General features: G+C 68.7%; 5 protein-coding genes across 6 annotated transcripts; 1 reads left to right on the top strand and 4 right to left on the bottom strand.

Annotated features, from left to right (window-relative positions):
* Window positions 1-846: 846 nt before the first annotated feature.
* On the bottom strand, window positions 847-8,328 carry SLC5A5 (solute carrier family 5 member 5; the record flags this gene model as incomplete). The annotated part of the gene is made up of 16 exons (XM_082785126.1): window positions 847-909; window positions 1,831-1,943; window positions 2,034-2,137; window positions 2,858-3,066; window positions 3,177-3,263; window positions 3,450-3,520; window positions 4,247-4,359; window positions 4,468-4,556; window positions 4,674-4,803; window positions 5,067-5,207; window positions 5,295-5,449; window positions 5,540-5,607; window positions 5,725-5,776; window positions 6,070-6,135; window positions 6,217-6,628; window positions 8,297-8,328. 16 exons carry the CDS (start codon window positions 8,326-8,328, stop codon window positions 847-849), a joined length of 1,905 nt encoding a protein of 634 aa, XP_082641252.1.
* Window positions 8,161-15,771, top strand: JAK3 (Janus kinase 3). The gene is made up of 24 exons (XM_082785127.1): window positions 8,161-8,241; window positions 8,563-8,772; window positions 8,860-8,983; window positions 9,086-9,197; window positions 9,505-9,650; window positions 9,731-10,007; window positions 10,102-10,224; window positions 10,315-10,472; window positions 10,682-10,793; window positions 11,007-11,193; window positions 11,517-11,638; window positions 11,725-11,856; window positions 11,933-12,017; window positions 12,098-12,231; window positions 12,808-12,946; window positions 13,027-13,178; window positions 13,646-13,796; window positions 13,879-14,018; window positions 14,218-14,407; window positions 14,524-14,648; window positions 14,863-15,035; window positions 15,115-15,232; window positions 15,323-15,433; window positions 15,511-15,771. Exons 2-24 carry the CDS (start codon window positions 8,571-8,573, stop codon window positions 15,625-15,627), a joined length of 3,330 nt encoding a protein of 1,109 aa, XP_082641253.1. The 5' UTR covers window positions 8,161-8,241; window positions 8,563-8,570; the 3' UTR covers window positions 15,628-15,771.
* Window positions 15,772-15,945: 174 nt separating this feature from the next.
* INSL3 (insulin like 3) lies at window positions 15,946-16,376 on the bottom strand. Its single transcript, XM_082785128.1, has 2 exons — window positions 16,215-16,376; window positions 15,946-16,115 (listed from the first exon to the last, which is right to left on the bottom strand). The coding sequence occupies exons 1-2, from the start codon at window positions 16,369-16,371 to the stop codon at window positions 16,000-16,002; spliced, it is 273 nt and encodes a 90-aa protein (XP_082641254.1). The 5' UTR covers window positions 16,372-16,376; the 3' UTR covers window positions 15,946-15,999.
* A 745-nt stretch (window positions 16,377-17,121) lies between these two features.
* Window positions 17,122-18,225, bottom strand: B3GNT3 (UDP-GlcNAc:betaGal beta-1,3-N-acetylglucosaminyltransferase 3; the record flags this gene model as incomplete). Its single annotated transcript, XM_082785125.1, has 1 exon — window positions 17,122-18,225. The coding sequence occupies one exon, from the start codon at window positions 18,223-18,225 to the stop codon at window positions 17,122-17,124; it is 1,104 nt and encodes a 367-aa protein (XP_082641251.1).
* Window positions 18,226-19,480: 1,255 nt separating this feature from the next.
* Window positions 19,481-27,931, bottom strand: FCHO1 (FCH and mu domain containing endocytic adaptor 1). 2 transcript variants are annotated; one of them, XM_082785129.1, is made up of 27 exons: window positions 27,864-27,931; window positions 27,292-27,383; window positions 27,099-27,173; window positions 26,845-26,986; window positions 26,577-26,729; window positions 26,368-26,472; window positions 25,958-26,056; window positions 25,758-25,854; window positions 25,597-25,641; window positions 25,407-25,479; window positions 24,729-24,750; window positions 24,568-24,621; window positions 24,283-24,465; window positions 24,167-24,191; window positions 24,006-24,059; window positions 23,875-23,917; window positions 23,699-23,781; window positions 23,025-23,597; window positions 22,602-22,714; window positions 22,394-22,499; window positions 22,181-22,292; window positions 21,880-22,035; window positions 21,372-21,504; window positions 21,058-21,257; window positions 20,865-20,929; window positions 20,575-20,739; window positions 19,481-19,762 (listed from the first exon to the last, which is right to left on the bottom strand). In XM_082785129.1, the coding sequence occupies exons 1-27, from the start codon at window positions 27,888-27,890 to the stop codon at window positions 19,740-19,742; spliced, it is 3,018 nt and encodes a 1,005-aa protein (XP_082641255.1). In that variant the 5' UTR covers window positions 27,891-27,931; the 3' UTR covers window positions 19,481-19,739. The 2 variants fall into 2 exon arrangements, with proteins under 2 accessions (XP_082641255.1, XP_082641256.1); XM_082785130.1 differs by having other exon boundaries at window positions 21,880-21,969.
* Between the last annotated feature and the right edge of the window lie 51 nt (window positions 27,932-27,982).

Below are 27,982 nucleotides of genomic sequence, written 5' to 3'. Positions count from 1 at the left end.
CCTTCCTCAGGCAGATATAGGGTTCCTCAGACACATTGAAGCCCTCTGGGGGGTTACAGAGCCCCCCCTCACACAGATTTAGGGCCCCCCACACACACTGGAGCCCTGTGAGGTCACCCAGCCCATCCTCAGGCAGATTTCGGGCCCCACACCCCCCCCCGCGCTGTCAGGCCACAAGGAGCCCCCCCAGGGGCCGGGACCTTGGGCTCCTCAGGGCCTCAGGCGCCCCCCAGGCCCCCCCCAGGCCCCGCCACCCCCAGGCCCGGCCTCCCCTCACCCCCCCGGGGCCCGGCGGCTCCTCCTGAGGGGAAACGTCCCCAAATTCCCCCCCCCAACCCCCCCCGGTGCCGTCCCCTCTCGGTCACCGCCCGGGACACCCGAACCCGGCCCGGTCCCGGCCCCCCCCCCACCCTTAGGCCCCGTCCCTCCCCCCCCCGGCCCCGCTCCTACCGGGCCCCGCCGCCCCGCCCGTCGCGCTCTGATGACGTCACCGCCGCTGCCTTAGGGCGGGGGGTGGGGGGGGAGGAGGGGCGCCGGGAGGCTCTTCAAGGCCCCCGCGACGCCGCCGCCGCCATTTTGGGTGAGGGCAATAGGGCCTCTCACACAGCCCCGCGGGTTGAGAGGGGAGAGAAGGAAACCGAAAGGGAGCGGAGCGGGAAGAGGCCCCCACGCACAGCGGAGCTCCGGTGGGGCTGGGGAGACGTGGGGAGCCCGCCCGGTTGCTGGAGCCGCCCCCAACGCTGCCGCTCCCGTGCCCGGCTCAAAGATGGCGCCGCGGCAGCACCTCCTCAAGATGGCGGCGGGGCAGAGCGGGGCCAGCGTCACGTGAGGGTTGTGGGCGGGGCTTTAGGAGGAGCGGGCGTGGCCCAGCTGGAGGCTGGGGGCGGGGTCTGGATGAGTGGGCGGGGCCTAGCGGGGCGCGGCCCATTGTTGGCCGGGTGGGCGGGGCAGGAAGGGGGCGGGGCTAACGGGAGCCACACCCCCTTCACCGTTCTCCCCCAGGGGGGGCTCGAACGGAGACGCGCGGCCCCCCCCGCCCCCCCCAGCCCCCCGATCCCCCCCAACCCCCCAGGACCGCCCCCCCCGACCCCCTCCCCCCTAATTCCCCCCCTTGGACCCCCCCCCGAGCCTCCCTGACCCCCCCAGCTCCCCCCCAGACCCCCCCCAGGCCCTCTGACCCCTCCCCGACCCCCCCTCAGGGTCCCCCCCACCCCCCCATCCACCCCCGACCCCCCCCCATCCCCTCATCCCCCCTCCGACCCCCCCCGACCCCCCCCCATCCCCTCATCCCCCCCCCAACCTCCTCCAGACCCCTCCCAGCCCCTATGCCCCCCCCCGCCCCCCCCTTGAACCCCTTATTCCCCCCCCGACCCCCTCAACCCCCCCCCAACCCCCCCCAACCCCCCCAAAACCCCCCCCCAAAAAATCAGGCTCAACCCCCGGGAGCCACCGCAGCATTTATTGCCCCTTGCCCCCCCCCCCAGTGCTGGGGGGGGGGGGGGGGGCACAGGGGGCACCATCCTGGGGGGGGGCACAGGGGACACCAGCCTGGGGTGGGGGCGCACCCCTTGGTGCCCCCCCCCCGGTGTGTCCCCCCCCCCCCCGGGTCCCTACACGTGGGTCTCCTGCAGCAGCTGCTCAGCGGCACCGCAGTGCTCGGGGGGGGGCCGAGCCCTGCAGCCCCCCCGGGCCGCCCGCACCGACAGCACCGGGGGGGGCTCAGCACCGGGACCCCCCTGGGGGGCTCTGAGGACCTGCGGGGAGAGGAGGGGGGGCTTGAGGAGGTGGGAGGGGGGTTGGGGAGGGGGATTTTGGACAAGGGGGGGTCACCTTGGGGGGGTCACCCTGGGGGGGGGCAGCCCCCACCGGGGACACCGAGGACGTCTGCTTGGTGATGTCCCACCACAGCACGCCCGGGGGCAGCCGAGCCCGCTTGGTGGGCCCTGGAGGGGGGGGACACAGTGAAGAATGGGGTGGGGGGGGGTAATTTGGGGGTGCCCCCACCCCAAATACACCCCCCCCCCCGGCCTCACCAGCCAGGTAGCTGAGCAGCGCCCCCCCCAGCACGGTGCAGAGCGTCCCCAGCGCCCCGTAGTACAGGTAGGAGATGGAGTAGAAGTCGCCCACCGCGGCCGGCCTGGGGAGGGGAGGGGGTGACATCACCACGGTGACGTCATCAGGCTGGGTGACGTCATCAGGTGGGGTGACATCATCAGGCGGGGTGACGTCAGCAGGTGGGGTGATGTCACGAGGTAGGGTGACGTCATGAGGGGTGTGGGGTGATGTCACGAGGGGCAAAGGAGGGGGAGGGCACGGTGGGTGGGGTGTCACCATGGGCGGGGGCAGCGGGGTGATGTCGCCGTGGACAACACCCGCAGTATGACGTCACACCGCCAGCAGTGTGACGTCACCGTGAGCAAGGCCAGCGGCGTGATGTCACAATGCACAACACCCGCACTGTGACGTCACAACACCAGCACTATGACGTCACAACACGCAACACCCGCACCGTGACATCACAACGCACAACACTATGACGTCACAACACCCACACTATGACGTCACAACACCAGCGCTATATCACAACAGCAGCGCTGTGACGTCACTACGCACAGCACTATGACGTCAGAACGCCAGCTCTATGACGTCATAGCACACAACACCAGCTCCATGACGTCACACCAGCTCCATGACGTCACACCAGCTCCATGACGTCACACCAGCACTATATGACATCACACCAGCACTATATGACATCACACCAGCACCATGACGTCACACCAGCTCCATGACGTCACAGCACGCACCCAGCACCCTCTGGCCATGCCCCGCGTGTCCCCCCCCCGCCTCCTCTCACCGTGCGGGGGCCGTGGCCGTGCGGTGGGGGGGGGGCGGCGGCGTCCCCGGCGGCAGCAGGGTGCGGGCGGTGCCGTTGGCACGCAGGGGGCAGCGGGTGCCGGAGGTGGGCAGCACGCCCGAGACGGCGGCGCTGGGGGGGTACAGGCTGCCCCCCACCGCCACCCACAGCGACAGCGCCAGGCCGGCGGCCAGACCCCCGAACACCCCCTGCGGGAGAGAGAGGAGCCGGGGCGGGGGTGGGGGGGTCCGCGTGGCACCGGGGACCCCCCCTCTCCCAGTTACCGTGCCCCCCGCCCCATTACCGTGCCCCCACTCACGGCCGTGCTGCACGCCGGCACGAACATGCCCAGGACGAAGGCCCCCAGCAGCGGGCCACTGATCACCCCCATGACGGTGAAAGAGCCCTGGGGGGGGGGACGGACGGGGACGGAGCTCAGGGTGGCCCCACGGCCCTCCAGGGCTCTCCGGCCGCCAGCGGTGCGTGGCGGGTCCATGAGCGGCTGGGCAGAGCCGGCGGGGTGGGGGGAGAGGGTTGGGGAAGGGGGGGGTCAGTGCCAGGTAGGATCTGACCCCCCCTTGGCCGGGCTCACCTGCAGCACGCCGCCGCCCAGCAGCGAGGCCAGCGCTGCCACCGTGATGCAGGCGGTGCCGTAGATCAGAGCTGTGGGGGGAGCGGGGGGTCAGGGGGGCGGCTGTGGCACGGCACGGCATGGCACGGCACGGCACAGTGCGGCACGGCACGGTACCGCACGGCATGGCACGGCATGGCATGGTGCAGCATGGCACAGTACTGGGTCCCATGGCACGGCACGGCATGGCACGGCACAGCGTGGTGCAGCATGGCACAGTACAGGGTCCTGTGGCACGGCACTGCGTGGCACAGTGCAGTGCAGCATGGCATGGCACGGCATGGCATGGCACGGCACAGCACGGCATGGCACACTGAAGTGTCACATAGCATGGTGTGGCACAGCATGGCACGGCATGGCATGGCACGGCACAGTACAGGGTCCTGTGGCACGGCACAACGCAGCGCAGTGCAGCATTGCATGGCACGGCACGGCACGGCACATTGCAGTGTCACATAACCTGGCATGGCACAGCATGGCACAACAATGCAGCGCAGCACGGCACAGGATGGTTTGCATGGCACGGCACGGCACAGTGCGGCACGACACGGCATGGCATGGTGCAGTGCAGGGAGATGGAGCGTGGCACAGAACGGGTGGCACGGCATGGCACGGCACGGCATGGCACGGCACACCATGGCACGTTGTTGTGCAGCACGGCACAGCCCAGGATGGGGTGGCACGGATTGGCACGGCACAGCACGGCATGGCACAGCTCAGGGTGGCCCGGCCGTGCGCCACCTCCCGTCCCCACTCACACAGCCCCTTGGACACCAGCGTCAGCCTCCGCGGTGACAGCGCGGGCATGCGGGGCTTCACCAGGTCCTCCACGGTGACGGCGGCCATGGCATTGATGCTGGTGGAGGCCGTGCTGGAGAGGGGTGCGGGGACAGCGTTCAGCCCCCCCACCACGCTGGGGGGGGGGCAGCACCGGGGCCACCCATTCTGTGGGGACACCGCGGTCCCCAAGCGGCCTCACCTCAGGGTCCCGCTGTAGGCGCAGGCCAGGAACAGCCCCGGCACCCCCGGGGACGTCTGGAAGATGTCGAGGACCAGGTAGGGCATGTACTGGGGGGGCACAGACGTGTCGGGGGGCAGCCGGGACCCCCGGTCCTCACCCACCCCTGCTGCTGTCCCCATCCCGGTCCCCTCCCCGGTCCCCTTCCCGCTTGGGCGCGCTCCTACCTGGTCCGGGGCCGAGATGTATCCGGCCAGGAGGGGGTCGCAGTCCTTGTAGAGCGCAAACATCACAAGGCCACAGGCCACCGCGCTGGAGACGATGCAGAAGAGCCCCACTTGATTGACCAGCAGCGCTCTGCGGGCACGGCGAGAGATCACAGCACGGCCCGGCGGGGCTGGGGGGGGCCAACAGGACCCAGGAAGGGGGGGGCAGGATTTGGGCAGGGGCCACGCGAGGGTTCGGGGGCTGTGCGGGGTCGTTGGAGGAGCGCAGGACCCACGCGGGGTCCGCGCAAGGGCGCAGGGTGCAGGATCCGTGCGTGGGCTCCCCCCACCCCAAACGCAGCCCCTCGCCCCCCGAAAGCTGGGGGCCGTGCCCCGCAGCCCCCAGCCTCTCACATCCTCGCCTCCCTCTCGCTCCTGCAGGCCACGTAGCGCTGGACCTGCGCCTGGTTGACGCCGTACATGGAGAGCCAGAGCAGCGTGCCGCCCAGCACGAAGCTCCAGAAGGTGTAGCGGCTCCGCGGGTCGGGGTTGAAGCTGGGCACAGCAGCGGGGGGGCCGAGGGTGAGCCGGGCACCCCAGCACCCAGGGGAAGGAAGGGAGGGGGCGAATGAGGGGACTCACTCGCCGAAGTTCACCCTGGAGCCGTTGGCGGCGATGGCCAGGACCCTGGCGGGGCCCCCCGCCAGCAGCAGCCCCCGGATGATGACGGCGATGAAGCCGGAGAGCATGACGAAGACCTGGAAGACGTCCGTCCAGATGACAGCCTTCATCCCGCCCTGCGCCCGAGGGACACCCGCTGAGCGCCGACACCCAGGGACCTCCAGGGACCCCCTGGGACCCCCCCGGGACCCCCGCTCCCCACGCACTATGGTGGTGTAGAAGGTGCAGATGACTCCGGTGGAGAGCACTGACGCCCAGATGTCCAAACCGGTCACTAAAGGAGAAACGAGGGTGCTGAGCAGCGTGAAAAACTTGGGGTGGGAAGGGGCCGAGCTGTCCCCCCCCGTGGGGACAGGGACACGTGGACGCTGTCCCCATGCCCCCACCGTACCTTGGTTGAGGATCAGGGCGGGGGCGTAGATGACGATCCCCGTGTACAGCACCTGTGGGGATTTGGGGGGACGGGGGGGGGGTCAGGACCAGCACCCCATCCTGCGCCGGGGTCGCGGCGTGCCGGTGCCGCCCAGGCGCAGCGTGCGGGCGCTGGGCAAACACTCGGCTTTCCATTCCAAACAGGCTCCCCGCGGGGCTGCGCTCGCTCGGAGCCGCGGAAAACACGAGCACGGGAACGAGGGGGCTCCAGGGGACAAAAGCACCGTCAGCACGGCTGCGCCCCCGCATCCCCGTGCCCCCCACACACCCCGTATGCCCCCCCTGGTCCCCCCCAGGGACGCACCGTGGCCGCAATGTACTGCACGGTGCCGCAGAGCCGCACGCGCCTGCTGAAGCGCCGCTCCAGGTACTGGGGACAAGGACGGGGACGGTGTCGGGGCCACCCTCCGGGTCCCAAACCGAGGGGCAGGACGCGGCCCCTGGCCCCCACCTCGTAGGTGCTGGTGAGCCCCAGGCGGTAGAAGACGGGCAGGAAGAGGTGGGCGGTGAGCAGGGTGTTGAGCAGCTGCCCCAGGCACATCCAGAGGAATTTGGAGCCGTAGCGGTACGCCTCGGCCGGCACCCCCAGCACCTGGACGGCCGACATGAAGCTGGCCGAGAGCGAGAGCCCCACCGGCACCGCCGCCATCCGCCGCCCCCCCGTGAAGAAATCCTCCGAGGTCTTCTGGCCGCCCTTGGAGAGGCCGTGGAAGAGCCCGATGCCCGTGGACACCAGCAGCATCAGCCCGAAGACCCCGTAGTCCCAGAGGCTGAAGGTGAGGGGCTCCGGAACCCACACCTCCGGGCTCTCCGACGGGGCCAGCGTGGTGGCTGCGGGGGGGGGGACAGCCCCCACCGGGCACCTGCAGGCACAGGGGGACGCGGAGCGAGAACGGGCACGGCGGTCCCGGTGCGTCCAGGAGCAGCCAAACTGCAGCGGGAGAAAACTTGGGGCAATTATCGAGGTTTAAGGCAAGCGTGAAGCACAACATGACCGCGGCCCCGACCCCGTCCCCATCCCGGCGAGGGCTGCGCAAAGGGGTCAGCCCAAAATCAGAGCAAGGAGAGCACCCCGAATACCTCCTGAGCACCCCAAATACCTCCTGATCCGGGGCACGCAGGGGACTGAGCGTGGCTCTCTCCGGTCCTGCCCGCACCGGAGCGAGTCGGCCGCGCGTCCTGCACCCGAAGGACACAGCTGGGACGGAGCAATCCCCCCAACCCAGCGCAAACAGGAGGAGGGGCTTTGCCCGAGCACCAGTTATCTCCAGACGGGGACAAAACAAACCCAAGCTAAACCTTTACCCAGCAAAAGCACCTTCCTGGCCGGCTGCTCCCCCAAGGACTTGGCCAGGAGCGGGGCTGAGCGCCGAGGCTGCCGCGGGCTCGCCGGGCGCTGCTGTGCCAGAGGGGCGAGGGGCTGGCCACGGGGCCAGGCAGGAGGCAGGATTAGGCACCGGGGAGGGACGTGGAGCCGGCGGGGGCCGTGGTGATAACCCCTTCCCTGCCACCCAGCCAGGTCCCGGCGTGCAGGATCCGGCCCCGAGTCCAAGGCCAAGGGCTGGTGGCCTGAGTGTGGGGACCAGGGGGTGGCTCTGCCCGCTGGGGTGTGGGGACACCGTGTCTGGTCCAGCTTCCTCGTTCCCAGGCACAAAAAATGCTTTGTCCCATCCCAGACAGGTTGTCCGGGTGCCTGAAACAGCGGGGCTGTGACCCAGGAAGAGCCCCAGTCTTGGGGACAGAGCCAGGACCAGAAAAAAGTCCCCTCCAAGGAGCGGCTCAGTGCCGTGACGGGGCAGTTCCTTGTGCCCTGGCACGGCGCAGGGTCCCTGGTCCCCAGGGTCTGGCTGCAGTGACAAAGCATCCCCGGTGGCCTTGTCCCCGGGGGGCAGGACCCTGCTCCCTGCTGCACTTTTTGAGCAGCAGAAAGGGGAAAAAAAAAAACGATGACGGGCGGCTGCTGGATCCCCCACATCCGCCGGCGGCTGCGTGCGGAGCCGCACGGCACCGGGGCTGGGCACCCGGGGTCCTGTGGGCACGCAGCTGCCAAAAGGACGGGGGCTGAGACCACCCTGGGGGGCTGCGGGCAGGGCAGGGGGAGCGCAAGGTGCATGGGGCCAGCACCTCGGTTAGGGGGGCTGCATGGGACAGGACCGGGGCAGGATGCTCAGCACCCATCCCTGCGGCACCACGGCACCGGGTGGGATCAGCGGGGTGCCCCCGGCCAAGCGGGGTGCCCCTCTCCTGCCCCTGGGCTCCTTTGGGTGGCTCCTCGAGGCCCCCCACCCCTCTCCCCCTCCCTCGTCAGGAAGTCCCTGGCTGCTCAGAGCCGCTGTGGGCAGGAAGGAAGTCACCAAGGGGACTTTTTGACTCTTCCCTCTTCGCTCGCAGCCACCTACGCAGCCCAGAAAACCCAGCCCTGCCCAGTCCCGGGGCCGGAACACGCAGTGCCTGCGAGGCCACCGGCACGGTGCAGGTACCTCGGGGCACCGGGTTGGCACAGGGGGGTTATCGGGGTCTGGGCAACCCACCTGGGCATGGGATGGAGCCTCATCCTCCTCATGGTGGCCCACACCTGGGGGCGAGTGCCCATCCCTGGGCTGAGAGGCTGTGGGGAGGGCTGGGGCCGTCCGCACGCCCTAAAACAAAACACCAGCCTGCCTCAGTTTCCCCACCCGCACCCCAAGTGTGGGGCGGCGGGCAGCTGGTCCCAGCCCTAGGGATGCTGCGGGGTTTAACCCCGGGGAGAGGAGGATCCCAAAGGTCTCATCGGGGCCCCCCCCCTTTGTCCTTGCAGCGCCTGCCATGGCCCCGCTGGGCGAGGAGACCCCGCTGATCGGGGAGCGCTCCTGCAGCCTCTCCTCCACCGAGCCCGGCACGCTGCAGGTGTACCTCTACCACCGGGCACCCACCCCTCGCGCCCCCCCTGACTCCGCCGGCGTCCTCACCTTCACCTTCGGCGAGTACACGGCCGAGGAGCTCTGCGTCCACGCCGCCAAAGCCTGCGGTGAGCACCGGCCCCGTGCCCTCTGGCCTGGCACCGTCCCCGGTGCGGTCACGGCCCCGGGGACAGCTCCGCTCTGCCCGTCCCCAGGCGTGCTGCCCGTCTGCCACCCCCTCTTCGCCCTGGCCACCGAGGACCTGAGCTGCTGGTACCCCCCCAACCACCTCTTCACCGTCGAGGACGCCCGCAGCCAGGTCGTGGTGTACAGGATCAGGTAGGGTCTGTGGGGACGCGGCCCCCTGGGGACTCTCTGCTGGCTGATAGGGGCTGTGCCGTGCAGGACGTGGTCCTGAGCCCTGCCCCTCGCCCCCACCAGGTTCTTCTTCCCCAACTGGTGCGGACTGGGGCAGTCGCATCGCTTCCAGCTGCTGAACGACCGCGCCAGCCCCGTGCTGGATTACCCCGTCATCGATTACCTTTTCGCCCAGGTGAGCCCGTGCCGGCGTCCCCAGCCCCATCCAGAGCCAGAACGTGGGGCAGGATGTGACACCCGGGCACGGAGCTGGAGGGGGGCACCTCTGGGGCAGCCCTGCACAATGTTGGGGTCAGCAGGAGATGCGTTGATGCTCTCTTTAGTTGAGGGGGGGGCACACACATCACCTGCCACAGCCTCATGTGTGGTCCGGGGGTCTCGGGGCGCATGGGCTCTGTGCCGGCTGCAGCCCCCGCTGCGTGGCAGGGGGCAATCAGGGGGCTCACAGGGGGGCTCCCACCGAGCTGCTGCCCCATCCCCAGTCCCGCAGCGACTTCATCGGGGGCCGCGTGGAGGTGGCGCTGAGCCTGCCGAGGCAGGAGCAGTGCCTGAGCCTGGCCGTGCTGGACATGCTGCGCATCGCCAAGGAGAAGCGGCAGAGCCCCGACGAGGTCTTCAGCTGCGTCAGGTGAGCGGGGACCACGGGGCCGGGGACGATCCGGGAAGGGGTTACCTTAACCTCTCCCATCATCTCCCCATTTTTCCCAGCTACAAGTCGTGCATCCCGGAGCCGCTGCGGTGCCAGATCCAGCAGCACAGCTTCCTCACCCGCAAGCGCATCCGCCGCCGCTTCAGCAAGTCCCTGCGCAGGATCGGCGGCTGCCAGGCGGACGGGCGCCACCTGAAGCTCAAATACCTGCTGGACCTGGAGCGGCTGCAGCGGCGCTGGGCCGAGGAGAGCTTCGCCGTGCGCGGCCCCGACGCCAACATCACCATCCACGTGGCCGGCGAGAACGGCGTCTCCTGGAGCTGCGGCAGCCCCGAGGTGTTTTGGGGGGTTTTTTTTTTGGGGGGGGAAGGGTCTGGTTTTGGGGTGAGGGGAGGGGGATGCAGAGGGTAGCCCGCCGGTGTCCCCGCAGAGCCGCCAGCACTTTTGTGACTTCCCCGACATCGCCGACGTCAGCATCAAGCAGGCGAGCCGGGACGGCAGCCCCGTGGAGAACCGCATCGTCACCCTCACCAAGACGGACAACCGGGTGCTGGTGAGCTGGGGAGGGGGGCACGGGGGGGTGGGGACAATGACACGGAGAGGGGGAGGTTAGGAAGGGGTCTCACCTTCCCCCTGTCCCTAGGAAGTGGAGTTCCCCACGCTGCAGGAAGCCCACAGCTTCGTGGCGCTCATCGACGGCTACTACCGCCTGACGGCGGACGCCCACCACTACTTCTGCAAGGAGGTGGCCCCCCCCCGCCTGCTGGAGGACGTGGAGAACCAGTGCCACGGGCCCATCAGGTGGGTGCTGCCCCCCCCCCAGACCCATGGGTGATGGGGCTCAAAGAGGGAGGGAATTATTTAGGGGGGGAGGCACGAGGCTGGCGGGCACCGCTCCGCATCCTGGGGGTGCTCGGGTGCGCACCAAGCTCGGGGTGCGCCATGGGGAGAGCTCCTGGGCATAGGGAGGGGGGCACATCCTTTTCAGTGCCCCCCCCTGCTTTTTACAGCTCCGAATTCGCCGTGAACAAGCTGAAGGCGGCGGGGGGCCACCCGGGGCTGTTCCTGCTGCGCCGCAGCCCCCAGGACTTTGACAGCTACCTGCTGACCGTGTGCGCCGAGGTGAGACCCCCGCACCAGGACCGGCACCGCGCACACCCCCTGGCCCCCCAGCACCCACATCCAGCAACGTGGGCAGGGGAACCCGGTGCCGGCGGGGTCGGTGCCACCAGGAAAACCCGGTGCCGGTGGGGATGGTGCCACCGGTGGTGGCCCTTTGGGACGGGCACGTCCCCGGGGGTCCCCGCGCCGCTGAGCCCGGCTCTCGCCCCGCAGACGCGCTCCGGGCAGGACTACAAGCGCTGCCTGATCCGCAGGGACGAGGACGGGAACTTCTGGCTGTCGGGGCTGGCCCGGCGCTTCTGCAGCCTGCGGGAGCTGCTGGGCACCTATGGGTGCTGCGGGCTGCAGGCCGAGGGCGCCCGCCTGCACCTGGCCACGTGCTGCCCGCCCCTGCCCAAAGGTGACGGCGCCGCCGCCGCCGCGGTGAGGTGGAGGGGGGGACACCCCGGCGGTGTGACGTCACGCACTGCCCCGTGACGTCATAAATCATGCCGTGTGACGGCTCGGAAGGGGCTGGGTGGCGTCACAGAGGGGCTGTGTGGTGTCATAGCGGGGCTGGGTGGTGTCACAGTGGGGGGGTTGTATGGGATCGGAGAGCTGTGTGACCTCATAAAACGAGCAGCGAGGGGCGGTGTGATGTCACCGAGTGAACCGTGTGACGTCACAGCGGGCGGTGTGACGTCACAGCAGCCCCTCACGGCCCTCCCCACCCCCCCCCCCCAGAGAAGTCCAACCTGCTGATCGTGCGGAGCAGCTGCCCCCGGCCCCCCTGCTCCCCCTCGGCCCCGCGCCGCAGCCCCAACCAGATGACCTTCCACAAGATCGACCCCGAGAGCCTCACGCGGGTACGGCAGGACAGGGGGGGGGCACAGGGTTTTGGGGGCACAGTGGGGGGGGTCGTCCCCATCCAGCACCCCCCTTCTCGTGGCAGGGCGAGAGCCTGGCCCAGGGCTCCTTCACCCACATCTACAAGGGCGTGAAGCGGGACCAGAAGGAGGACGAGTTCTACCAGACCGAGGTGGTGCTCAAGGTGATGGACAGCAGCCACCGCAACTGCTCCGAGGTGAGGCGGGGGGGACCCCCCTGAGCCAGCCCAAACGCCCCCCACCACCCTCCCTGAGCCGTCCTCCCCTTCCCAGTCCTTCCTGGAGGCCGCCAGCATCATGAGCCAGCTGTCCCACAAGCACCTGGTCCTGCTGCACGGGGTCAGCCTCGGGAAGGAGAGTGAGTGCCCCGTGTCCCCCTCCTGTGCCGGCACCCGCGGCCGGGCACGCGTGGGACCCGGCGGCTCCGTCCTCCCGCAGGTATCATGGTGCAGGAGTACGTCAGGCACGGGCCCCTCGACCTCTACCTGAAGAAGAACCACGGCGAGAGCAAGGTGACCACGAGCTGGAAGCTGCAGGTGGCCAAGCAGCTGGCGTACGCCCTCAACTACCTGGTGAGCTGGGGCCGGCACCCCGCGCCCCCACGCGTCCCCACCTACCTGTGTCCCACAGCTCCCACAGATCCATATCCCATGGGTCCCACATGTCCACATCCCACATATCCCATATATCCACATCCCACGGGTCCCACATATCCACATCCCATAGCTTCCATATATCCACATTCCATAGCTTCCATATATCCACATCCCATGGGTTCCACATGTCCATATCCCATGGGTCCCATATGTCCATATCCCATGGGTCCCATATATCCATTTCCCACAGTTCCCATATTTCCATAACCCAAAGCTCCCATCCATCTACATCCCACAGCTCCCACCCATCCATATCCCACAGCTCCCATATATCCATATCCCATATATCCCACATATCCACATCCCACAGCTCCCCTATATCCATATCTCACGGGTCCCCTATATCCACATCCCACAGCTCCCACCCATCCATACCTCACACCCCCCAGCCCCAAGCCCAGCAGCCCCGATGCAGAGCATTTCAGGGGTCCCCCCCCTTGCTGGTGCCACACCGGGGGTGCGCTGAGGGTCCCTCTCCCCCCCCCCCCCCAGGAGGACAAAAGGATCACCCACGGCAACGTCTCCGCCAAGAAGGTGCTGCTGACCCGGGAGGGGGACGTGGCCAGCGGCAGCCCCCCCTTCATCAAGCTCAACGACCCCGGTGTCAGTGTCACCGTCCTGGCCAAGGACCGTAAGTGCCCGCACAGCCCCCGGGGTGCCATGGGACCCCCCCCGGATGGGTGCTGAGCTGGGGCCGTCCCCTCTCCCCAGTGCTGGTGGAGCGCATCCCCTGGGTGGCCCCCGAGTGCCTGAGCGACCCCAAAGGCCTGGCGCTCCCGGCTGACAAGTGGGGCTTCGGGGCGACCCTGTGGGAGATCTTCAGCGGGGGCAACATGCCCGTCAGCCTGCTGGAGCCGCAGAAGGTGAGGCTGCCCTGTCCCGCTGCCACCCCATCCCACTGCGACCCCATCCCTCGGTGACCCCATCCCTCGGTGACCCCATCCCTCGGTGACCCCATTCCTCAGTGACCCCATCCCTCGGTGACCCCATCCCTCGGTGACCCCATCCCATTGCGACCCCATCCCTCGGTGACCCCATTCCTCAGTGACCCCATCCCTCGGTGACCCCATCCTGCTGCCAGTCCCCCTGCGGGTCCCCGAGGGATTTCCCTGCTGGCTCTGCTGGCCCAGCAACCCTCTCACACTGGAAAAAGCGGGAGATGGGTGCGCAAAAAAAAACAGAACCAGGGTTTTGGAGCCCCCCTCCCCACCTCCGGTGCACGGTGGCGGTGGTGGCAGGGTCCTGGCGGTGCCCCCCATGCTGTTATCTCCAACCAGCAGCCTGCGGGTGCTGCTCGGGGTGCTCAGACCCCCCCTCTGTGCACCCGCAGAAGCTGCACTTCTACCAGAGCCGCCTCCAGCTGCCCGCGCCCAAGTGGACCGAGCTGGCCACGCTGATCGCGCAGTGCATGGACTACGAGCCCCGCGCCCGGCCCTGCTTCCGCGCCCTCATCCGGGACCTCAACAGCCTCATCACCTCCGGTGAGCACGGGGAGGGGGGCACGGGGACGGACCCCGACCCCCAGCGTGTCCCCTGTTGTCTCACCGCCCCCTTATCTCCTAGACTACGAGCTGCTCTCGGACCCGTCGCCCGCCGACGTGACGCTGCGGGACAGCTTCTGGGGGTACGAGCACGTGGCCGTGGGGCAGGACCCCACGCTGTTCGAGGAGCGGCACCTCAAGTACATCTCGCTGCTGGGCAAGGTGAGGGCAGAGCGGCGACGGCGGGGTCCTGGGTGTCCCCTCCGAGCTGGGCGCAAAATACTGCTCGGGGAAGGTGGAAAAAGCTTGGTTGGTGCCCACCCCGTCTGTCTCTGCTTGTCCTGGGGGTGGCCAAGCGCTGGGGATGAGGTGGGGGGCTCGGGGGGCACCCCTGGGGGTCCCTGACGCCGTACCCAACCAGGGTAATTTTGGGAGCGTGGAGCTGTGCCGCTACGACCCGCTGGGCGACAGCACGGGCGAGCTGGTGGCGGTGAAGAAGCTGCAGCAGGACTCGGCCAAGGAGCTGCAGGACTTCGAGAGGGAGATCCAGATCCTGCACTCGCTGCAGCACGACTTCATCGTCAAGTACCGCGGCGTCTGCTACAGCCGGGGTGAGCGCGGGGTTAGGATTGTCCCTGGAGGGTGGTGGTGGTGGGGGGGGGACACACAACACAGAGGGGGTCCTGGGTGCCCCCCCGGGGTGTCCGTAACGGCTGCGGGTGCGCAGGGCGGCGCGGGCTGCGGCTGGTGATGGAGTACCTGCCCAACGGCTGCCTGCGGGACTACCTGCAGAAGAACCAGCACCGCCTGGAGCACAGGAGCCTGCTGCTCTACGCCTGGCAGATCTGCAAGGTGGGACCGTGCCCTGTGCCCCCCCCCCCGTCACCACGTCACCATGGGGGCACGGCGGCAAAGGGGGTCCCCCGTGGGGTCTGCGTGCGCGCGCGTGTGTGCGTCTGGGGGTGGTTGGGATGGGGGCAGAGCGGTGCCACCGCTCACCCTGGGGGGGCACAGCCTGGGTGGTGGTGGTGGTGGTGAGGGGCTGCAACCCCCCCCCACCTTGCAGGGCATGGAGTACCTGGGGGCGCAGCGCTGCGTGCACCGCGACCTGGCCACCAGGAACATCCTGGTGGAGAGCGAGACCCACGTCAAGATCGGCGACTTCGGGCTGGCCAAGCTGCTGCCGCAGGACAAGGAGTACTACGTGGTGCAGGAGCCCGGCCAGAGCCCCGTCTTCTGGTGAGGGCAGCGTGGTGCTGGAGGGGGGCGGGGGGCGCACAGCAGCAGGACCCGGTGCTCAGCACCCTCCCACCGGCAGGTACGCGCCCGAGTCCCTGGCTGACAACGTCTTCTCCCGAGCATCCGACATCTGGAGCTTCGGGGTGCTCCTCTACGAGCTCTTCACCTACAGCAACAAGAGCAGGAGCCCCTCGGAGGTGAGACAACCCCCCCCCCCCTCGGCCCCCTGTGACCCGGCTGCTGCCTCCCCGAGTTTATGGCACCCCCGTGCCCCCCCCCTACCCCAGGAGTTCCTCCGCATGATGGGCACGGAGAAGGCGGTGCAGATCATCTGCCACTTGCTGGAGCTGCTGAAGGACAACCGGCGGCTCCCGGCACCAGCCGGCTGCCCCGTGGAGGTGAGACCCCCCCCAAAAAACACGATGGGGGTCCCAGGGCAGCCCCGCACCCCTGACGCCCCCGTCCTTGTCCCCAGGTCTACGCGCTGATGCTGAGCTGCTGGGCTTTCTACCCTGGCACCAGACCCACCTTCAGCGAGCTGGCGCCCAAAATCGAGGCGCTGCGGGACGGCCGCAGCAAAGCCCGCGGGTAGCTGGTGCCAGGACCTCCAGAAACGGCGTTCTGGGGGTCTTGCTGCAGCCCCCCCAGCCCTCCCCCTCCACCCCACACCCCTCCCCAGCATGATGCGCAGACGGACAGACACACGGATGCAGCGATGCTTCGACGGGGCTTTAATGGCCGCGGTGCCGCCGCTTGGCATTCACCTCCTGCCTCTCCCCGCGCCCAGCGCAGCAGGATTTGGTCCGTTTCTAATAAATTTGGGTAAATCTGGAAGCTGTCGAGAAGAGCCCACATGGGGGGGGGGGATGCAGGGGAAGAGGGGACGCGCGCCCGCGTCCCCCCCCCGTACAGCAGCGAGCTCAACCCTCCGACGAGCCACCAGAGACTCCCCTGGGCGCGGGCGCTAGCAGAAGGGCAGCAGCTCCTGCCGGGTGCAGCCACGGGAGCAGCAGGAGCCAGCGGGGCCGGGGGGGGCCAGGCTGGGGGGGCCGTGGCCATCGAGGCGCCCAAAGAAGTCGGCTGGAAGAGAGCGGGGAGGGGTGAGGCACCCGCAGGGACGCTCCCAATTATTTTGGGTGTCCCCGTGCCGGGGAAGGGGTCCCCGTGCTCAGCACTCACCCAAGGCTGCCCGGGGGGGGTGGCTCCAGCGGGTGCCCCCGCACAGGGCCACGAGGGTGCGGACGAACTCGCGCCCACACAGCCTCAGCTCCGGCTCCTCGGAGGCACCGGGGGCGGCTGCCAGCAGGGCGAGGGCCGCCAGCACCCAGCGGCGCATGGCACACGGCGGCACGGCACCACCGCGGGCTGGCACGGGGGTGGCTGCGCCCACGGCACCGCCGCTTATATCCCCTCCCACAGCCCTGAGCCCGGCACGTGCGTGGGGCAGCCATCTGCGGCTTGGCACGGCACGGCATGGCACGGCACGGCACGGCTCAGCACAGGCTGTTCCCGGGGCTGAGCACCCCGCCAGGGCCAGGGCTGCCCCCGCCGAGGTTATCGCCGACCTTGCAGCCGCAGCCCTGCGGTGCTGGGAACGGAATGGAGCAGGGAGCTCAGGGACATCGGGGCTGTGCTCGCCCTCCATGGTGAGCAGACACCCCCTCGCCTGCCCCTCATCCCCCGTAAGTGCTCAGCCTGCTGGGGACCCCTACCCCAAGCCCATGCGCCCCCCAAGCTGACCCCGTCCTCCCCATACCCCCCCCGCCAGCCTTGCCGGCGCAACGGGGCACACGTTTCCCCTGCCCTAGGAAGGCACCAGACCCCGCGGCCTCGTTTCCAAAATCTGCTCCTTTATTCTCCCACGGGTGCTTCGGAGCTCACCTGGCCAAAACAGGGCAGGTTCTGGGGCAAAACCAGGCAGAATCCAGCCAGGAGCAGGATGAGCCCCGACGGCACTCGGCACCGCAGCAGAGCCTTGGGCCAGCCCCACATCAGCGTTCCTCGGACCCCTCGCTCAGGGCGGTGGCATCGAGCAGCAGCAGCAGCAGCACCATCATGTCCCGGTGCCTCCCGGACACCGAGCACCCTAGAAGATGCTCACCTTCTTCCCGCAGCTCAGCTGGGGCTCGTGGATGGCCTGCCACATGGCCACTGTCTCGTAGGACGCGAAGCGGTGCACCACCAGCAGCTCCCGGTAGTAGCAGGGGTCGAAGGTGTCGCTGTTGCGGGGGGCGTAGATGCCCCAGAGCCGGACGCCTTCGTGGGAAGCGGGGCGCAGCCCTGCCTGCTCCAGGCACATGCCCAGGTAGGCGTCGTCGATGGGGATGAGCTCGATGCTCTGGGACTCGCGGTGGATGAGGCGGGCGGTGTAGCCGGACATGAGCATCCCGCCACCGCTGCAGTAGGGCGGGTACCGCTCCGAGGGTATCAGCTGCTTGGGCACGTAGTACTTGCTGCCCTTCTCCCGGATGGGCCCCGTGTTGATTAAGACGGAGCCCACCATCAGGTGCTGGCTGCCCCGGGAGGTCTTCATGAAGCGCACCACGTTGTCCGTGTTGACGAAGACGTCGTCGTCCCCGTTGAAGACGAAGCGGACGCCGGGGCAGTGCTCCTCCAGCCAGGCGTGGAAGAGCACCTGCTTGAGCGTCAGGTTGAAGAAGGTGTCGCTGAAATCCCACTGCAGCACGTCCCGGTGCTCCCGCTGCTCCAGGTGCAGCAGCCAGCCCAGCTTCCTGGCGTCGCGGGCATTGGGGGACACCCCCACCAGGAAAACCCTGCGGATGTGCGCCCCTTCGAAGGTCCTCTGCTGCCCCCACGTCCTGCGGATCACCTCCCGCCGCTCGTAGTTGGCCGGCGACGACTTGATGGCCAGGAGCAGGGAGATGTCGGAGGAGCCCTGGGGTCCCCCGCACTTGCCGGGGACGTCGAGGAGCTGGCGGAAGGAGCGGCAGTGCCGGTACCTCATGAAGTCCTTGATGTGCTGGGGCAGCTCCTCGAAGCCGGAGATGTTGTGCACCGAGCTGTTGGCCACGCAGGGGGCGGCGGTGGGCAGGGAGGGGGTCGGGGGGAGGCTGGGGGCCGGACGGGTGGCGGTGAGGCTGGGGACGGTGCTGAACCCCAAGTTTTTGGCGGGGTTCAGCAGGAAGCAGAGCCCCAGGGCCCCGATGGCCACCAAGCCCAGCTTCTCCATCCTGCAGCACCGCTGGGGAAGGGTCTGCAAGAGACAGGGAGCGGGGCTCGGGGGGAGGACGGCTGCCCCCGCAGCCCCTGCTGCCCCCTCCACGACACCCACGGGTTCCCCACCGGGGCCAAGTGCCCCGTGGCTGGGAAGGGACCCGGTGGCTCCCCGGTGCCGACGATGATGGCGGAGGCTGAAGGCTCCCTGTGTGTTCCCAGCCCTGCAGAGCCCTTTGTGGGCTCCTGGGGGGGGACTTTGGGGTGTCCCCGTGTCCCCACCACCCTCCCAGGGCCCCCACTGGCACCCCAGGGCCCTGCGGGCTGGGGCAGCGTCTCCACCCCCCCCAGTGTCTCCAGGAAGAGGAAGAGGCTCAGGCGCTACATCCCTCTCCACCCCACCAGCCACGTAGCAGGGCAATTCAGCTCTTATTTTCCTCTCCACCTCCTTTACTACCTTTTGGGTCTCAAATCCACTTCCTCCTCCGTGCCAAGGCAAAAGGGATCCCGCCTGGGGAGAGGCAGCCTGCCCTCGCTCCACACCTGGGGCACCCAGCCTCGGCCAAGGTCCTGGGCACTGGTTCCAGCCGGGGGACACGGGCTCGCTGCCCCAAGTGCCAGGCACGGCCGTGAGCCACGCTGGCGGCGGGAAGGGGTGTACCCAAAGGAGTCCCCCCCCCCCCCCTGGCTGGAGGTGGCGGTGGGGTGGGCTCGGTTACACGAAGCCCACCCGGGGGTTGCTGCGAGCAGCGCTGGCCCCCAGGGACAAAGCACGGGGGCAGGGGGCCCGCGGGCACCACAGGGACCCCGGGTGCTTCTCCCCCACCCCACACAACCTGGGTGCCAGGGGCAGGATCCGGCCAGCCCCATCCCGGCACCCAGCTCGGACCCCCCCCCAGGGCACCGCAAAGAGCTGCGAATCCCCCCCAAAACCCCCCAAATCCCCCCGGTACCTTCCCACAGAGCCGGCCCTGAGCCATCCTGGTGCCTTCCCGGGAACGTTAGGGTGCAATCACCCCGTTGGCAGCGATCCTCCCCCTGCCTGGTGCCACCCTCCCTCTCTGCCCGCCCGCCGCAGGTGGGGCAGCAGCACCCATGGGTGCGGGGAGGAAGCTCAGCCTCGGCTCTTTCCCCCCCCCCCCCCCCCCAGCTCTGGAGCCCCCAAGAAGAGGGGCTCAGGACCCCAGCCCCGTCCCCGAGGAGCAGCCCGGGGGGCTCCGGGGATGGGTGTCACCGCGGCGTGGCACAGGTAAGAGCCAGGGATTAGAAAATAAAGTGTTTAATAAAAGAGCAGCTCCTGCTCCCTTCACAGCACGGGGGGGGGGGGCGGCGGGGTCTGTCCGCCGGGCAGCAGGAGACGACGCGGGTACAGCCATGGGGGGGGGGGGAGGAAGATGAAGAGGAGGAAGAGGAGGAAGAAGAGGGGGACACCCCCTCCCCGCCAGCCTCCATCCAGTGTTTTGAGTTCACACAACCAAGGGGGAAGCCCCTGGGGGGGGGGGGGGCTCGGAGGATCCAGTGGGAGGCAGCTCAGGACCCCGCCAGGTAGATCCCTGCGGGGAAAGGCAGTGAGGGGGGAGGCTGCAAGGATGGGGGGGGTGGGGCGCGAACCCACCAGGGGGCACCTGACTGAGAAGGGGGGGGACGGAGCTCGGGGGGGGGCAGGGAGGGGACTTTGGGCACCCTGGGGAAGGGACCCCGTGCACCCCGGGGGTGTAGGGGATGGCGAAGGGACCCCGTGTGCCCCAGGACCATAGGGAACGGCGAAGGGACCCCGTGTGCCCCAGGACAATAGGGAATGGGGAAAAGATCCCATGCACCTCGGGGCTGTAGGGGACAGGGAAGGGACCCTGTAGGGGACAGGGAAGGGACCCCGTGCACCCTAGGACAATAGGGGACAAGGAAGGGACCCCATGCGCCCCAGGACTATAGGGGATGGGGAAAGGATCCCGTGCACCCTGGGGCTGTAGGGGACAAGGAAGGGACCCTGTAGGGGACAGGGAAGGGACCCCGTGCACCCCAGGACTATAGGGGATGGAGAAGTGACCCCATGCACCTCGGGGCTGTAGGGGACAGGGAAGGGACCCTGTGTACCCCAGGACCATAGGGAATGGGGAAAGGATCCCATGCACCCTGGGGCTGTAGGGGACAGGGAAGGGACCCTGTGCACCCTAGGACAATAGGGGACAAGGAAGGGACCCCATGCGCCCCAGGACTATAGGGGATGGAGAAGTGACCCCATGCACCTCGGGGCTGTAGGGGACAGGGAAGGGACCCCGTGCACCCTATGGGGCGGGGAAGGGACCCCCCCTACATGCAGGACAAGGCAAGGAACCCGTGCTTATGTGGGCCCGGGTGGCCGTACCCGTAGCAAACCTCTTCTTGACCAGCGACATGCGGTAGCCGGCGCTCGCCAGCTCCACCTCGACGCCTGACAGCGTGCTGCCCTCGCTGCTGAACTGGGCCGCCACGGGACTGGGCTTACTGGGCCCGCACAGGGGCTCCCAGCTGGCCGAGAGCCGGCCGCTGCCTGGGGGGGGGACAGCGCAGGAGGTGGGGGACCCAACCCCGTGCCCACAAAGAGGGGGACGAGTCCAGGGCAGCCCAGCAAGGGGCTGGATCCAGACCCCATAAGCAGGGGGGGCGCAGCCTCACCTCCCTGCCCCGGCGCACCGGGGACATCCAGCAGCTTCCAGAGCAGCCTCTTCTCCTCCAGGTTCCTGCCGGGACACGGCCCCGAGTCCCCAACCACCCCAACCCATTTTCCCAAGCCCGGCGTCCCCCCATCCTCCCCACCCTGTGGTTAGCAGGGGTGGGGGGGTCCCTGTGTGCCCCCCACACCCCTTACCAGCTGGCAGCCGGCTGCAGCCTCACGTTGGTGACGGGCTCGTCCAGGGGCAGCAGGACGTGGACGTTGGCGAGGGGCACGGGCAGGGCGAGGGCGCCGGCGTTGTAGCCGTAATCCACGCTGACCCGCGTGGCGCCCGGCGAGCAGTCCCAGCGCACGCACAGCCGCAGTGGCGCCGAGCTGGGACCCAGCCGCGAGAACTGGGGGGGGGGGGGGGGTGAGGCAAAACGAGGGTCAAAGGGGGGGTCAGGAAGGGTGGCGGGACCCAGCCGTCGGGGTGCTGGATACCCCGGTTTGCCCGGCGTTGGGCTGACCTGGTACTTGAGCAGGGCCACGTTGTAGTAGGACGCGGCCGGGCTCTGCTCCGCCTGCTTCTGCAGGTGCCCCGTGAGCGCGGCCATGTTCAGCCAGAAGTCCTTGGTGCTGGGGTCGCTCTGCGAGGGGTCGCTGCGGGGACGGGGTGACGGCGGCCAGAAGCATGGGGACGCCACCGCCTCCCCCGCCCCCGGGGACGTGGCCACCCCAAAAACCCAGCGCCCCCGGAGCGCGGCACCCCACGTGCCCAAACACCAGCGCCCCACTGCTGCGCCCCCCAGCTACTGGGGGCACCCAGGACCTCCTAATGAACCAAGCACCCCCCCTGTACCCCAAAACCAGCTCCGGATCACCACATTCACCCCCCTCCAGGCTGCCTGCTGCACCCCCAGCACCCCGAGCACCCCAGCACCACCTCCCCAGCACCGCACCCCGTGCGCCCGCTCTCCATCCCCGGTCCATCCCCATCCCGTGCCACGGTGCCACCGCGTCCCCGCATCCCCGCACCTGTAGAGCAGCTCGGCGTTGGGCAGGAACTGCTCGATGGCGCCGGTGTTGAGCAGGCGGAAGCTGAGCACGGGGGGGGCCATGCCCCCGCTGAAGACGCGGACGATGCCGGCGGGGAAGGACATGGTGAGCTCGCCCGTCACCTTCACCAGGCAGCTGCCGGGGGCGGGGGGGGGGGCAGGAGGGGAGCAGAGGTTGGCCCCAGCGGCACGGGGTGGGGGGCACGCTGACCCCGGGGACAAAATAGGGAGGAGAGGGGGGTGAGATTGGAGGGGGGGGTCCCATAATGGTGCCCCCATACCTGTCGGCATCGCGCCCCTTGAAGTAGGCGTGCACGTACTCGGTGAAGGCGGTGGCCACGGGGAGCGCGTCCTGCGAGCCCAGCACCACGGGGCTGGGACCCCGCGATATCCCTGGGGTTGAGGGGTGGGCAGACCCCATCAGCACCTGGCGGGTCCCATTCCCATCCCGTTCCCGTCCCCCCCTTTTCAATAGGGACCCCCCCCGGACCCACCGAGCGCCGGCTGGCAGACGGCGAAGAAGCCGCGCTCGCCCAGGCTGGCAGGCGCCGAGTGCGAGGGGCCGCAGCTCCACGAGGGCGAGGGGCTGAGCGAGCGCGACTGCGGGCACAGGGGGGGGTCAGGGGGGGTCCAGGGGGGGTCAGGGGGGTTCTGACCCCCCCCTGAACCCTGTTTTCCCCCCCACCCCTGTTCCCCACGCACCAGGTCGGTGTTGCTGCCCGCAGCCGGGCCGGCCGCCGGCCGCTTCGTTCGGGAACGCCGGGGGGGGGCCACCAGCGGCACCTCGCGGGGGGCGGCGGCGGCGGGGCGGGGGTCTGGGGGGGCACAAAGGGGGTGAGGGGGGGGCAGAGAGGGGCGGAGGCAGCCATGGGGTTGCCTCTGCACGAGTTGGGGGGGGCAGAGCTAAGGGTGATTGGGGTGGGGGGCAGAGATCAGGATATTTTTTTTTTGGGGGGGGCAGAGATCAGGATAATTTGGGGACGGAATTAAGGGTGATTTGGGGACGGAGCTAAGGATGATTTGGGGATGGAGTTAAGGGCGATTTGGGAGGGCAATGATCAGGATAATTTTTTTTGGGGGGGGGGCACAGCTAAGGGTGAAGCTCCCTTGGAGCCCCTCACTCACCTGGCTCAGGCTGCAGCGGGGGGGCCCCCGGCGTGTCCCCCTCGGGCCCCCCCGTCCCCGAGCCCTGGCAGCTCCACGGGGAGGGGCTGGAGGACTCCCCCCCGCTGGGGGGGGCCGGGGAGGAGGAGGAGGAGGAGGCCGAGTTGGAGGAAGGTCGGGGCTGGGGGGGCCGATCCCCGGGGGGGCTGCGGGGTCGCAGCCAGGGCGGGGGCTCCCCGAAAGGGTCGGGAGAAGGGGGCTGGGGGGGGGCCGTGCCGCGGGGTCGTCCCCGGGGGGCCGTGACCCCCCCCCCGCCGTCCTCCCCCCAGAGCCCCTCGGCCCCGGGGCCGCTGAAGACGGCGAAACCGGGGAGCTCGGGCAGGCGCCCCCCGGGGCTGCGGGGTCGCGGCGGGGCGGGGGGGTCCGGCTGAGCCCCCCGCTTGGGCTGGGGGCTTTGGGGAGTCCACGGCCTCGAGTCCGGGGAGGGGACGGGAGCGGGGTGCGAGGGGGAGTCCAAGCCCGAGTCCTCCACGTTCTCCGGGGAGGAAGAGGAGAAGGGCGACGAGGAGGAAGTCAGGACGTAGGCGCGGGGGGCTGCGGGAAGACCCCCGTGTCAGGGTGTTTTTGGGGGGGGGACACACACAACACACACAGATCCCACACTTTTGGGGTCCCCCCAAACCCCAAAACCTCACCCGGGAAATCCTCCGCCTCGAAGGCTGACTCCAGGGGGGGCCCGAAGAGCGCGGCGGGGGGCACCGAATCCGGCAGGGCTTTGCTGGGGGGGCACAAGGGGGGGGGGTGCTCAGGACCTGGACGGGGGGGCTTAGGGACCCCCAGCCTCCCCCCCAGTGCCCCCCCAACCCCATACCTGGTTATCTGCGCCGCCGGGCGCCCCCTCCCTGTGCTGTCACCTGCATGGAGAGGGGGCGCATTTGGGGACCCGGAGCTGACCCCCCCCTCTCCGTGCGCCCCCCCCCAGCCCCCCCGGCACGGCCTCACCTGCCACCAGCGTCCCCTCGGGGTCGGCAGCAGAGCTCGGGGTCGCCACGTGCCCTGGGGACGGGGACGGGCAGCGTTAGGGGACACGGGGACGGGGGACACGGGGACAGGGGACACGGAGCCCACCCGGACCCCACAACCCCCGGGGGGGGGGCACTTACGGGATGACTGCCGCCTGACGGTGCCCTGCAAGACACGGGGTGGGGGGGTTAATCCTGCTATAGCCCCCCTTCCCCTCCACCGTGTGGTCCCCCCCCCGCCACCCCACGAGCCTCACCCCGACGCCGGGGGGCAGGATGAGGTTGCCCACGGTGGCCTTGAGCTGCTCCACGGTGGCCCCCTCGGCGCTGCCCCCGGCCCCCCGGGGCTGCACGGGTTTGATGTGGACGTAAAACTTGCGGGGTTCGTCCTCGTCGTAGTCCGAGTCGCTGGAGGAGCAGCCGTGGTTCTCCGCCTCGCCTGAGCCCCCCCCCGCAGTCAAGGCAACACCCCCAGCTCGGGCACCCCAAAAATCCCAAATCCCACCCCCAAAACCCCGCAGCGCACACAGCACAAGGATATCATGGGGCAGGTCGGGGCGCACGCTGAATCCGTCCTCGTCCACCTCCGGGCAGGCCTGTGGGGTATGGGGGGGTTCAGGGGGGGTCGCTTCCCAGTGCTCCCAGTCCTCCCAGTACGGCACGGGTGGGGGAAGGAGCGGGTGCTGCTCCTCGGGCCACTCACCGCGTCGGCGTCTGGGGACTCCCTGGGGAGATGGTGGCAGAGTTAGACCCCAAAGGGGGATGGGGGTGGTAGGATGGGATTATATGGGATGGGATTATATGGGATGGGATTATATGGGATGGGATTATATGGGATGGGATGGAGAGGATGGGATGGGAGGGGACGGGATGATATGGGATACGGGGGACAGGATGGGATGATACAGGATAGGATTGGATGGGATGGGACAGGACGGGATTATATGGGATGGGATTATATGGGATGGGATGGGATTATATGGGATACAGGCGGTAGAATGGGACAGGATGGAGAGGATGGGATGGGAGGGGACGGGATGGGATGATATGGGATACGGGGGACAGGATGGGATGATACAGGATGAGACAGGATAGGATTGGATGGGATGGGACAGGATGGGATTATATGGGATGGGATGGAGGGGATGATATGGGATACAGGGGATGGGATGGAAGGGGTGAGATGGGATGGGATGCAGGGGAGTGGATGAGATGGGACGGAGAGGAGAGGACAGGATGGGATGGGACACAGGGGATTGGGATGGAGGGGATGGGACGAGATGGGATATGGGATGGGACAGGATGGGATGATATAGGATGGGATGAAGGGGATGGGATAGGATGGGGTATGATGGGATGGGACGGGACGGGGCTGTCTCACCCAGCATCACGCTCCCTCTCCTTGCGGCTCAGCCCAGGGATGCGGAAGGCTTTGCTGCGGCTCCTTTTGGGCCCTGGGGGGCACAGAGCAGTGAGCAGCCCCCCCCCGCGGGGACCCCTCCCCTCACCCATCCCACCCCCCCCCAACCACCCCCCCGGCGTGGGGCTGAGCAGGGGGCAGACGTACTTGCCTTCCTGCGCTGGAGCCAGCCGGTACTCGTCGAAATCCAGCACCCCTGCGAGCAAAAAGGGGGGGTCAGAACAGCACCAGGGGGGGGCCGTGAGCGAGGGGGGGGGGCTCAGCACCCTCGTAGGAGGTGGGGACCCCCCCAGGCCGCTGCCACGAGCTCACCTGGTCGCTCTCTCCCCGTGCCCTTGCTCTCGGCGAACCTCCGCAGCAGCATCTCGGTGCCGATGTTCTCCACGTTCTGCTTGAACTCCTCGTGCACCTGGGGAGGAGCGGCGGTGGCACGGGGCGGGGGGGGGACATCGGGTGACAAAAGAGGGCGGGGGGGGGGGGGGAGGGACACCACACGGGGCTGGTGGCCTCACCTGCCCGATCTGGACGTGGGTGTCCTCCACCGAGTGCGAGTAGGAGCCGATGAGGCCCTTCATGTGGCGCAGGTGGGCTTCCTCCACCTCCTGGAAGCGCTGCGGGGAGGAGAAGGGGGCGATGATGTCCCAAAGATGTCCCCAAGGACACCTGGCGTGTCCCTGGGGGGGGGGGTTAGGAAGTCCCCAAGGGGCTGGCGTGTCCCCAAAAAGGGACCCTCAACCGGGGTGCCACCTCCCCAAGCGCCACCACCCCGATGGATGCGCGCCCGGCCGCTTGGGCGCACGGCTGGGGAGCGGCGCGTCCCCGAGGCTGGGTGACCCCGGGGTGGGTGCCACATCCCCAGGGACACGTCCCCCCCGAGGACAGGACCCCCCCGGGGGGGGTGGGGTGGGGGAGGGGGTCGCACCATGGCCGAATCCAGCATCCTCTGCTCGAAGTCGGCGCGGGCGGCGTTGTACTTGTCCACGGCGCGCCGCAGCGCCTCGCCCGCCTTCCTCGACTTCAGCTCCGCCTGCGGGGCGAGGCAGGGGGGGGCGTCAGCGAGGATGGAGGGGGCACAGGGGATGAGATTTTTAATTTTTTTAATTTTTTTTTGGGGTGGGGGGGGGGCGTCACCTTGTCCAGCTCCTTCTGGCTGGTGCCCTCCTTGCGCAGCCGCTCGTACTCCTGGCACTTGCTGTGGTAGCTCTCCTTGGATTTGGGCAGCAGCTGGGCCACCCCGTGCAGGAGCTGCACGGCCTCCAGCGTGCCCGCCGCCTCCTCCTTCGACTTGGGGGGGACAAGAAATAAATAAAATAACCCCAGGAGTACCATAGGGGGTGGGTGTTTTATTGGGGGGGGGTGTTTTTTTTTTGGGGTGGTGGTGGGGGGGGGGGTTTGGCACCTTCTTGTGCACCCGGCCCTGCTCCTCGCCGTAGCGCGCGATCTCCTTGATGAGGTCGTGGAGCTTCTTCATCAGCTCCAGGTGGCACAGGGCCAGCTTGTCCGAGGAGATGCGGAACACCTCCCAGAGCGGCGCGAAGGTCCTGGGGGGGGGGGCCAAAAAAAAAAAAAAAATAAATAGGGGTTCAACAGGGCCCCCCCACCCCAAAAAAAAAAGCCCTCCCCCTCCCCTCTCCGCGCGGTGCCCACGCTCACCCCAGCTGCGTGCCGTTGGTGGCCATCTTCGACAGCTTCACCATGGCCTTGGCGTAGTTCTCCTCGATGGCAGCCCTGTTGGGGGGGGTTATTAATTTTTTTTTTGGAGGGGGGGGCACCTTGGGACCCCCCCCAAGCAGTTTGTTGGGGTCCCGGGTGTGTATGTCCCGCCCCCCCCCCCCAGCCCCGGCACCTCTCGCGCACGAAGTCGGCCAGCTCCTTGGTGGCGATCTGCGCGTGCTTCATGTTGTGGTAGAGCACGTCGAAGCCGTGGTTCTTTTCGCCCTGGGGGGGGGGGCAAAAAAAATAATAATAACCCCCCCCCCCCCAAAAAAAATAATAATATGCACCCCCCCCAAAAATAAAAAAAGCAAAAAAAAAAAAAAAAAAAGCACCCCCAGTTTGAGTAGGGGGTGTGCCGCGGGTGGGCGAGCGCTGGGTGGGATTTGGGGTGCCCCCCCCCCCCAAATTAGCACTGGGGGGGGGGTGGTGTGGGAAGTGCCCCCCCCCAGCACGGTGGGTGACCCCCCCCACCCCCGTGGGGAAATTGAGGCACGGTAGTGGCAGGGGGGGGGCGGGGGGGGACCAGGAAGCAGCGCGGCGCCGGCCGCTTCCTCCTCTGGGGCCGGGGATCCCCATGGGTGGGGGGCACCCATGGGTGCGGGGGGGGCACCCATGGGTGGGGGGGGGAAGAAATAAGCGGGGGGGGCAGAAATAAGCAGGGGGGGGGGGCAGAAATAATCGGGGGGGGGGGTCAGGGCTTACCCAGAAGTGCTCGGCGAAGTAGGACATCTTGGAGGCGAGGGGGGGGCAGCGGCGCGGCACCCAGCACCCTGGGGACACGGAGGTGATAATTTGGGGAGGGGGGGTCCCAAGGGTGCCCC

This window comes from Aythya marila (genome assembly GCF_965140915.1).
Source record: "Aythya marila genome assembly, contig: HAP1_HAP1_SCAFFOLD_818, whole genome shotgun sequence".
Taxonomy (NCBI): domain Eukaryota; kingdom Metazoa; phylum Chordata; class Aves; order Anseriformes; family Anatidae; genus Aythya; species Aythya marila.
Note: the sequence above shows the minus strand (reverse complement) of the source record. Positions and strands in the feature narration are given on the sequence as shown.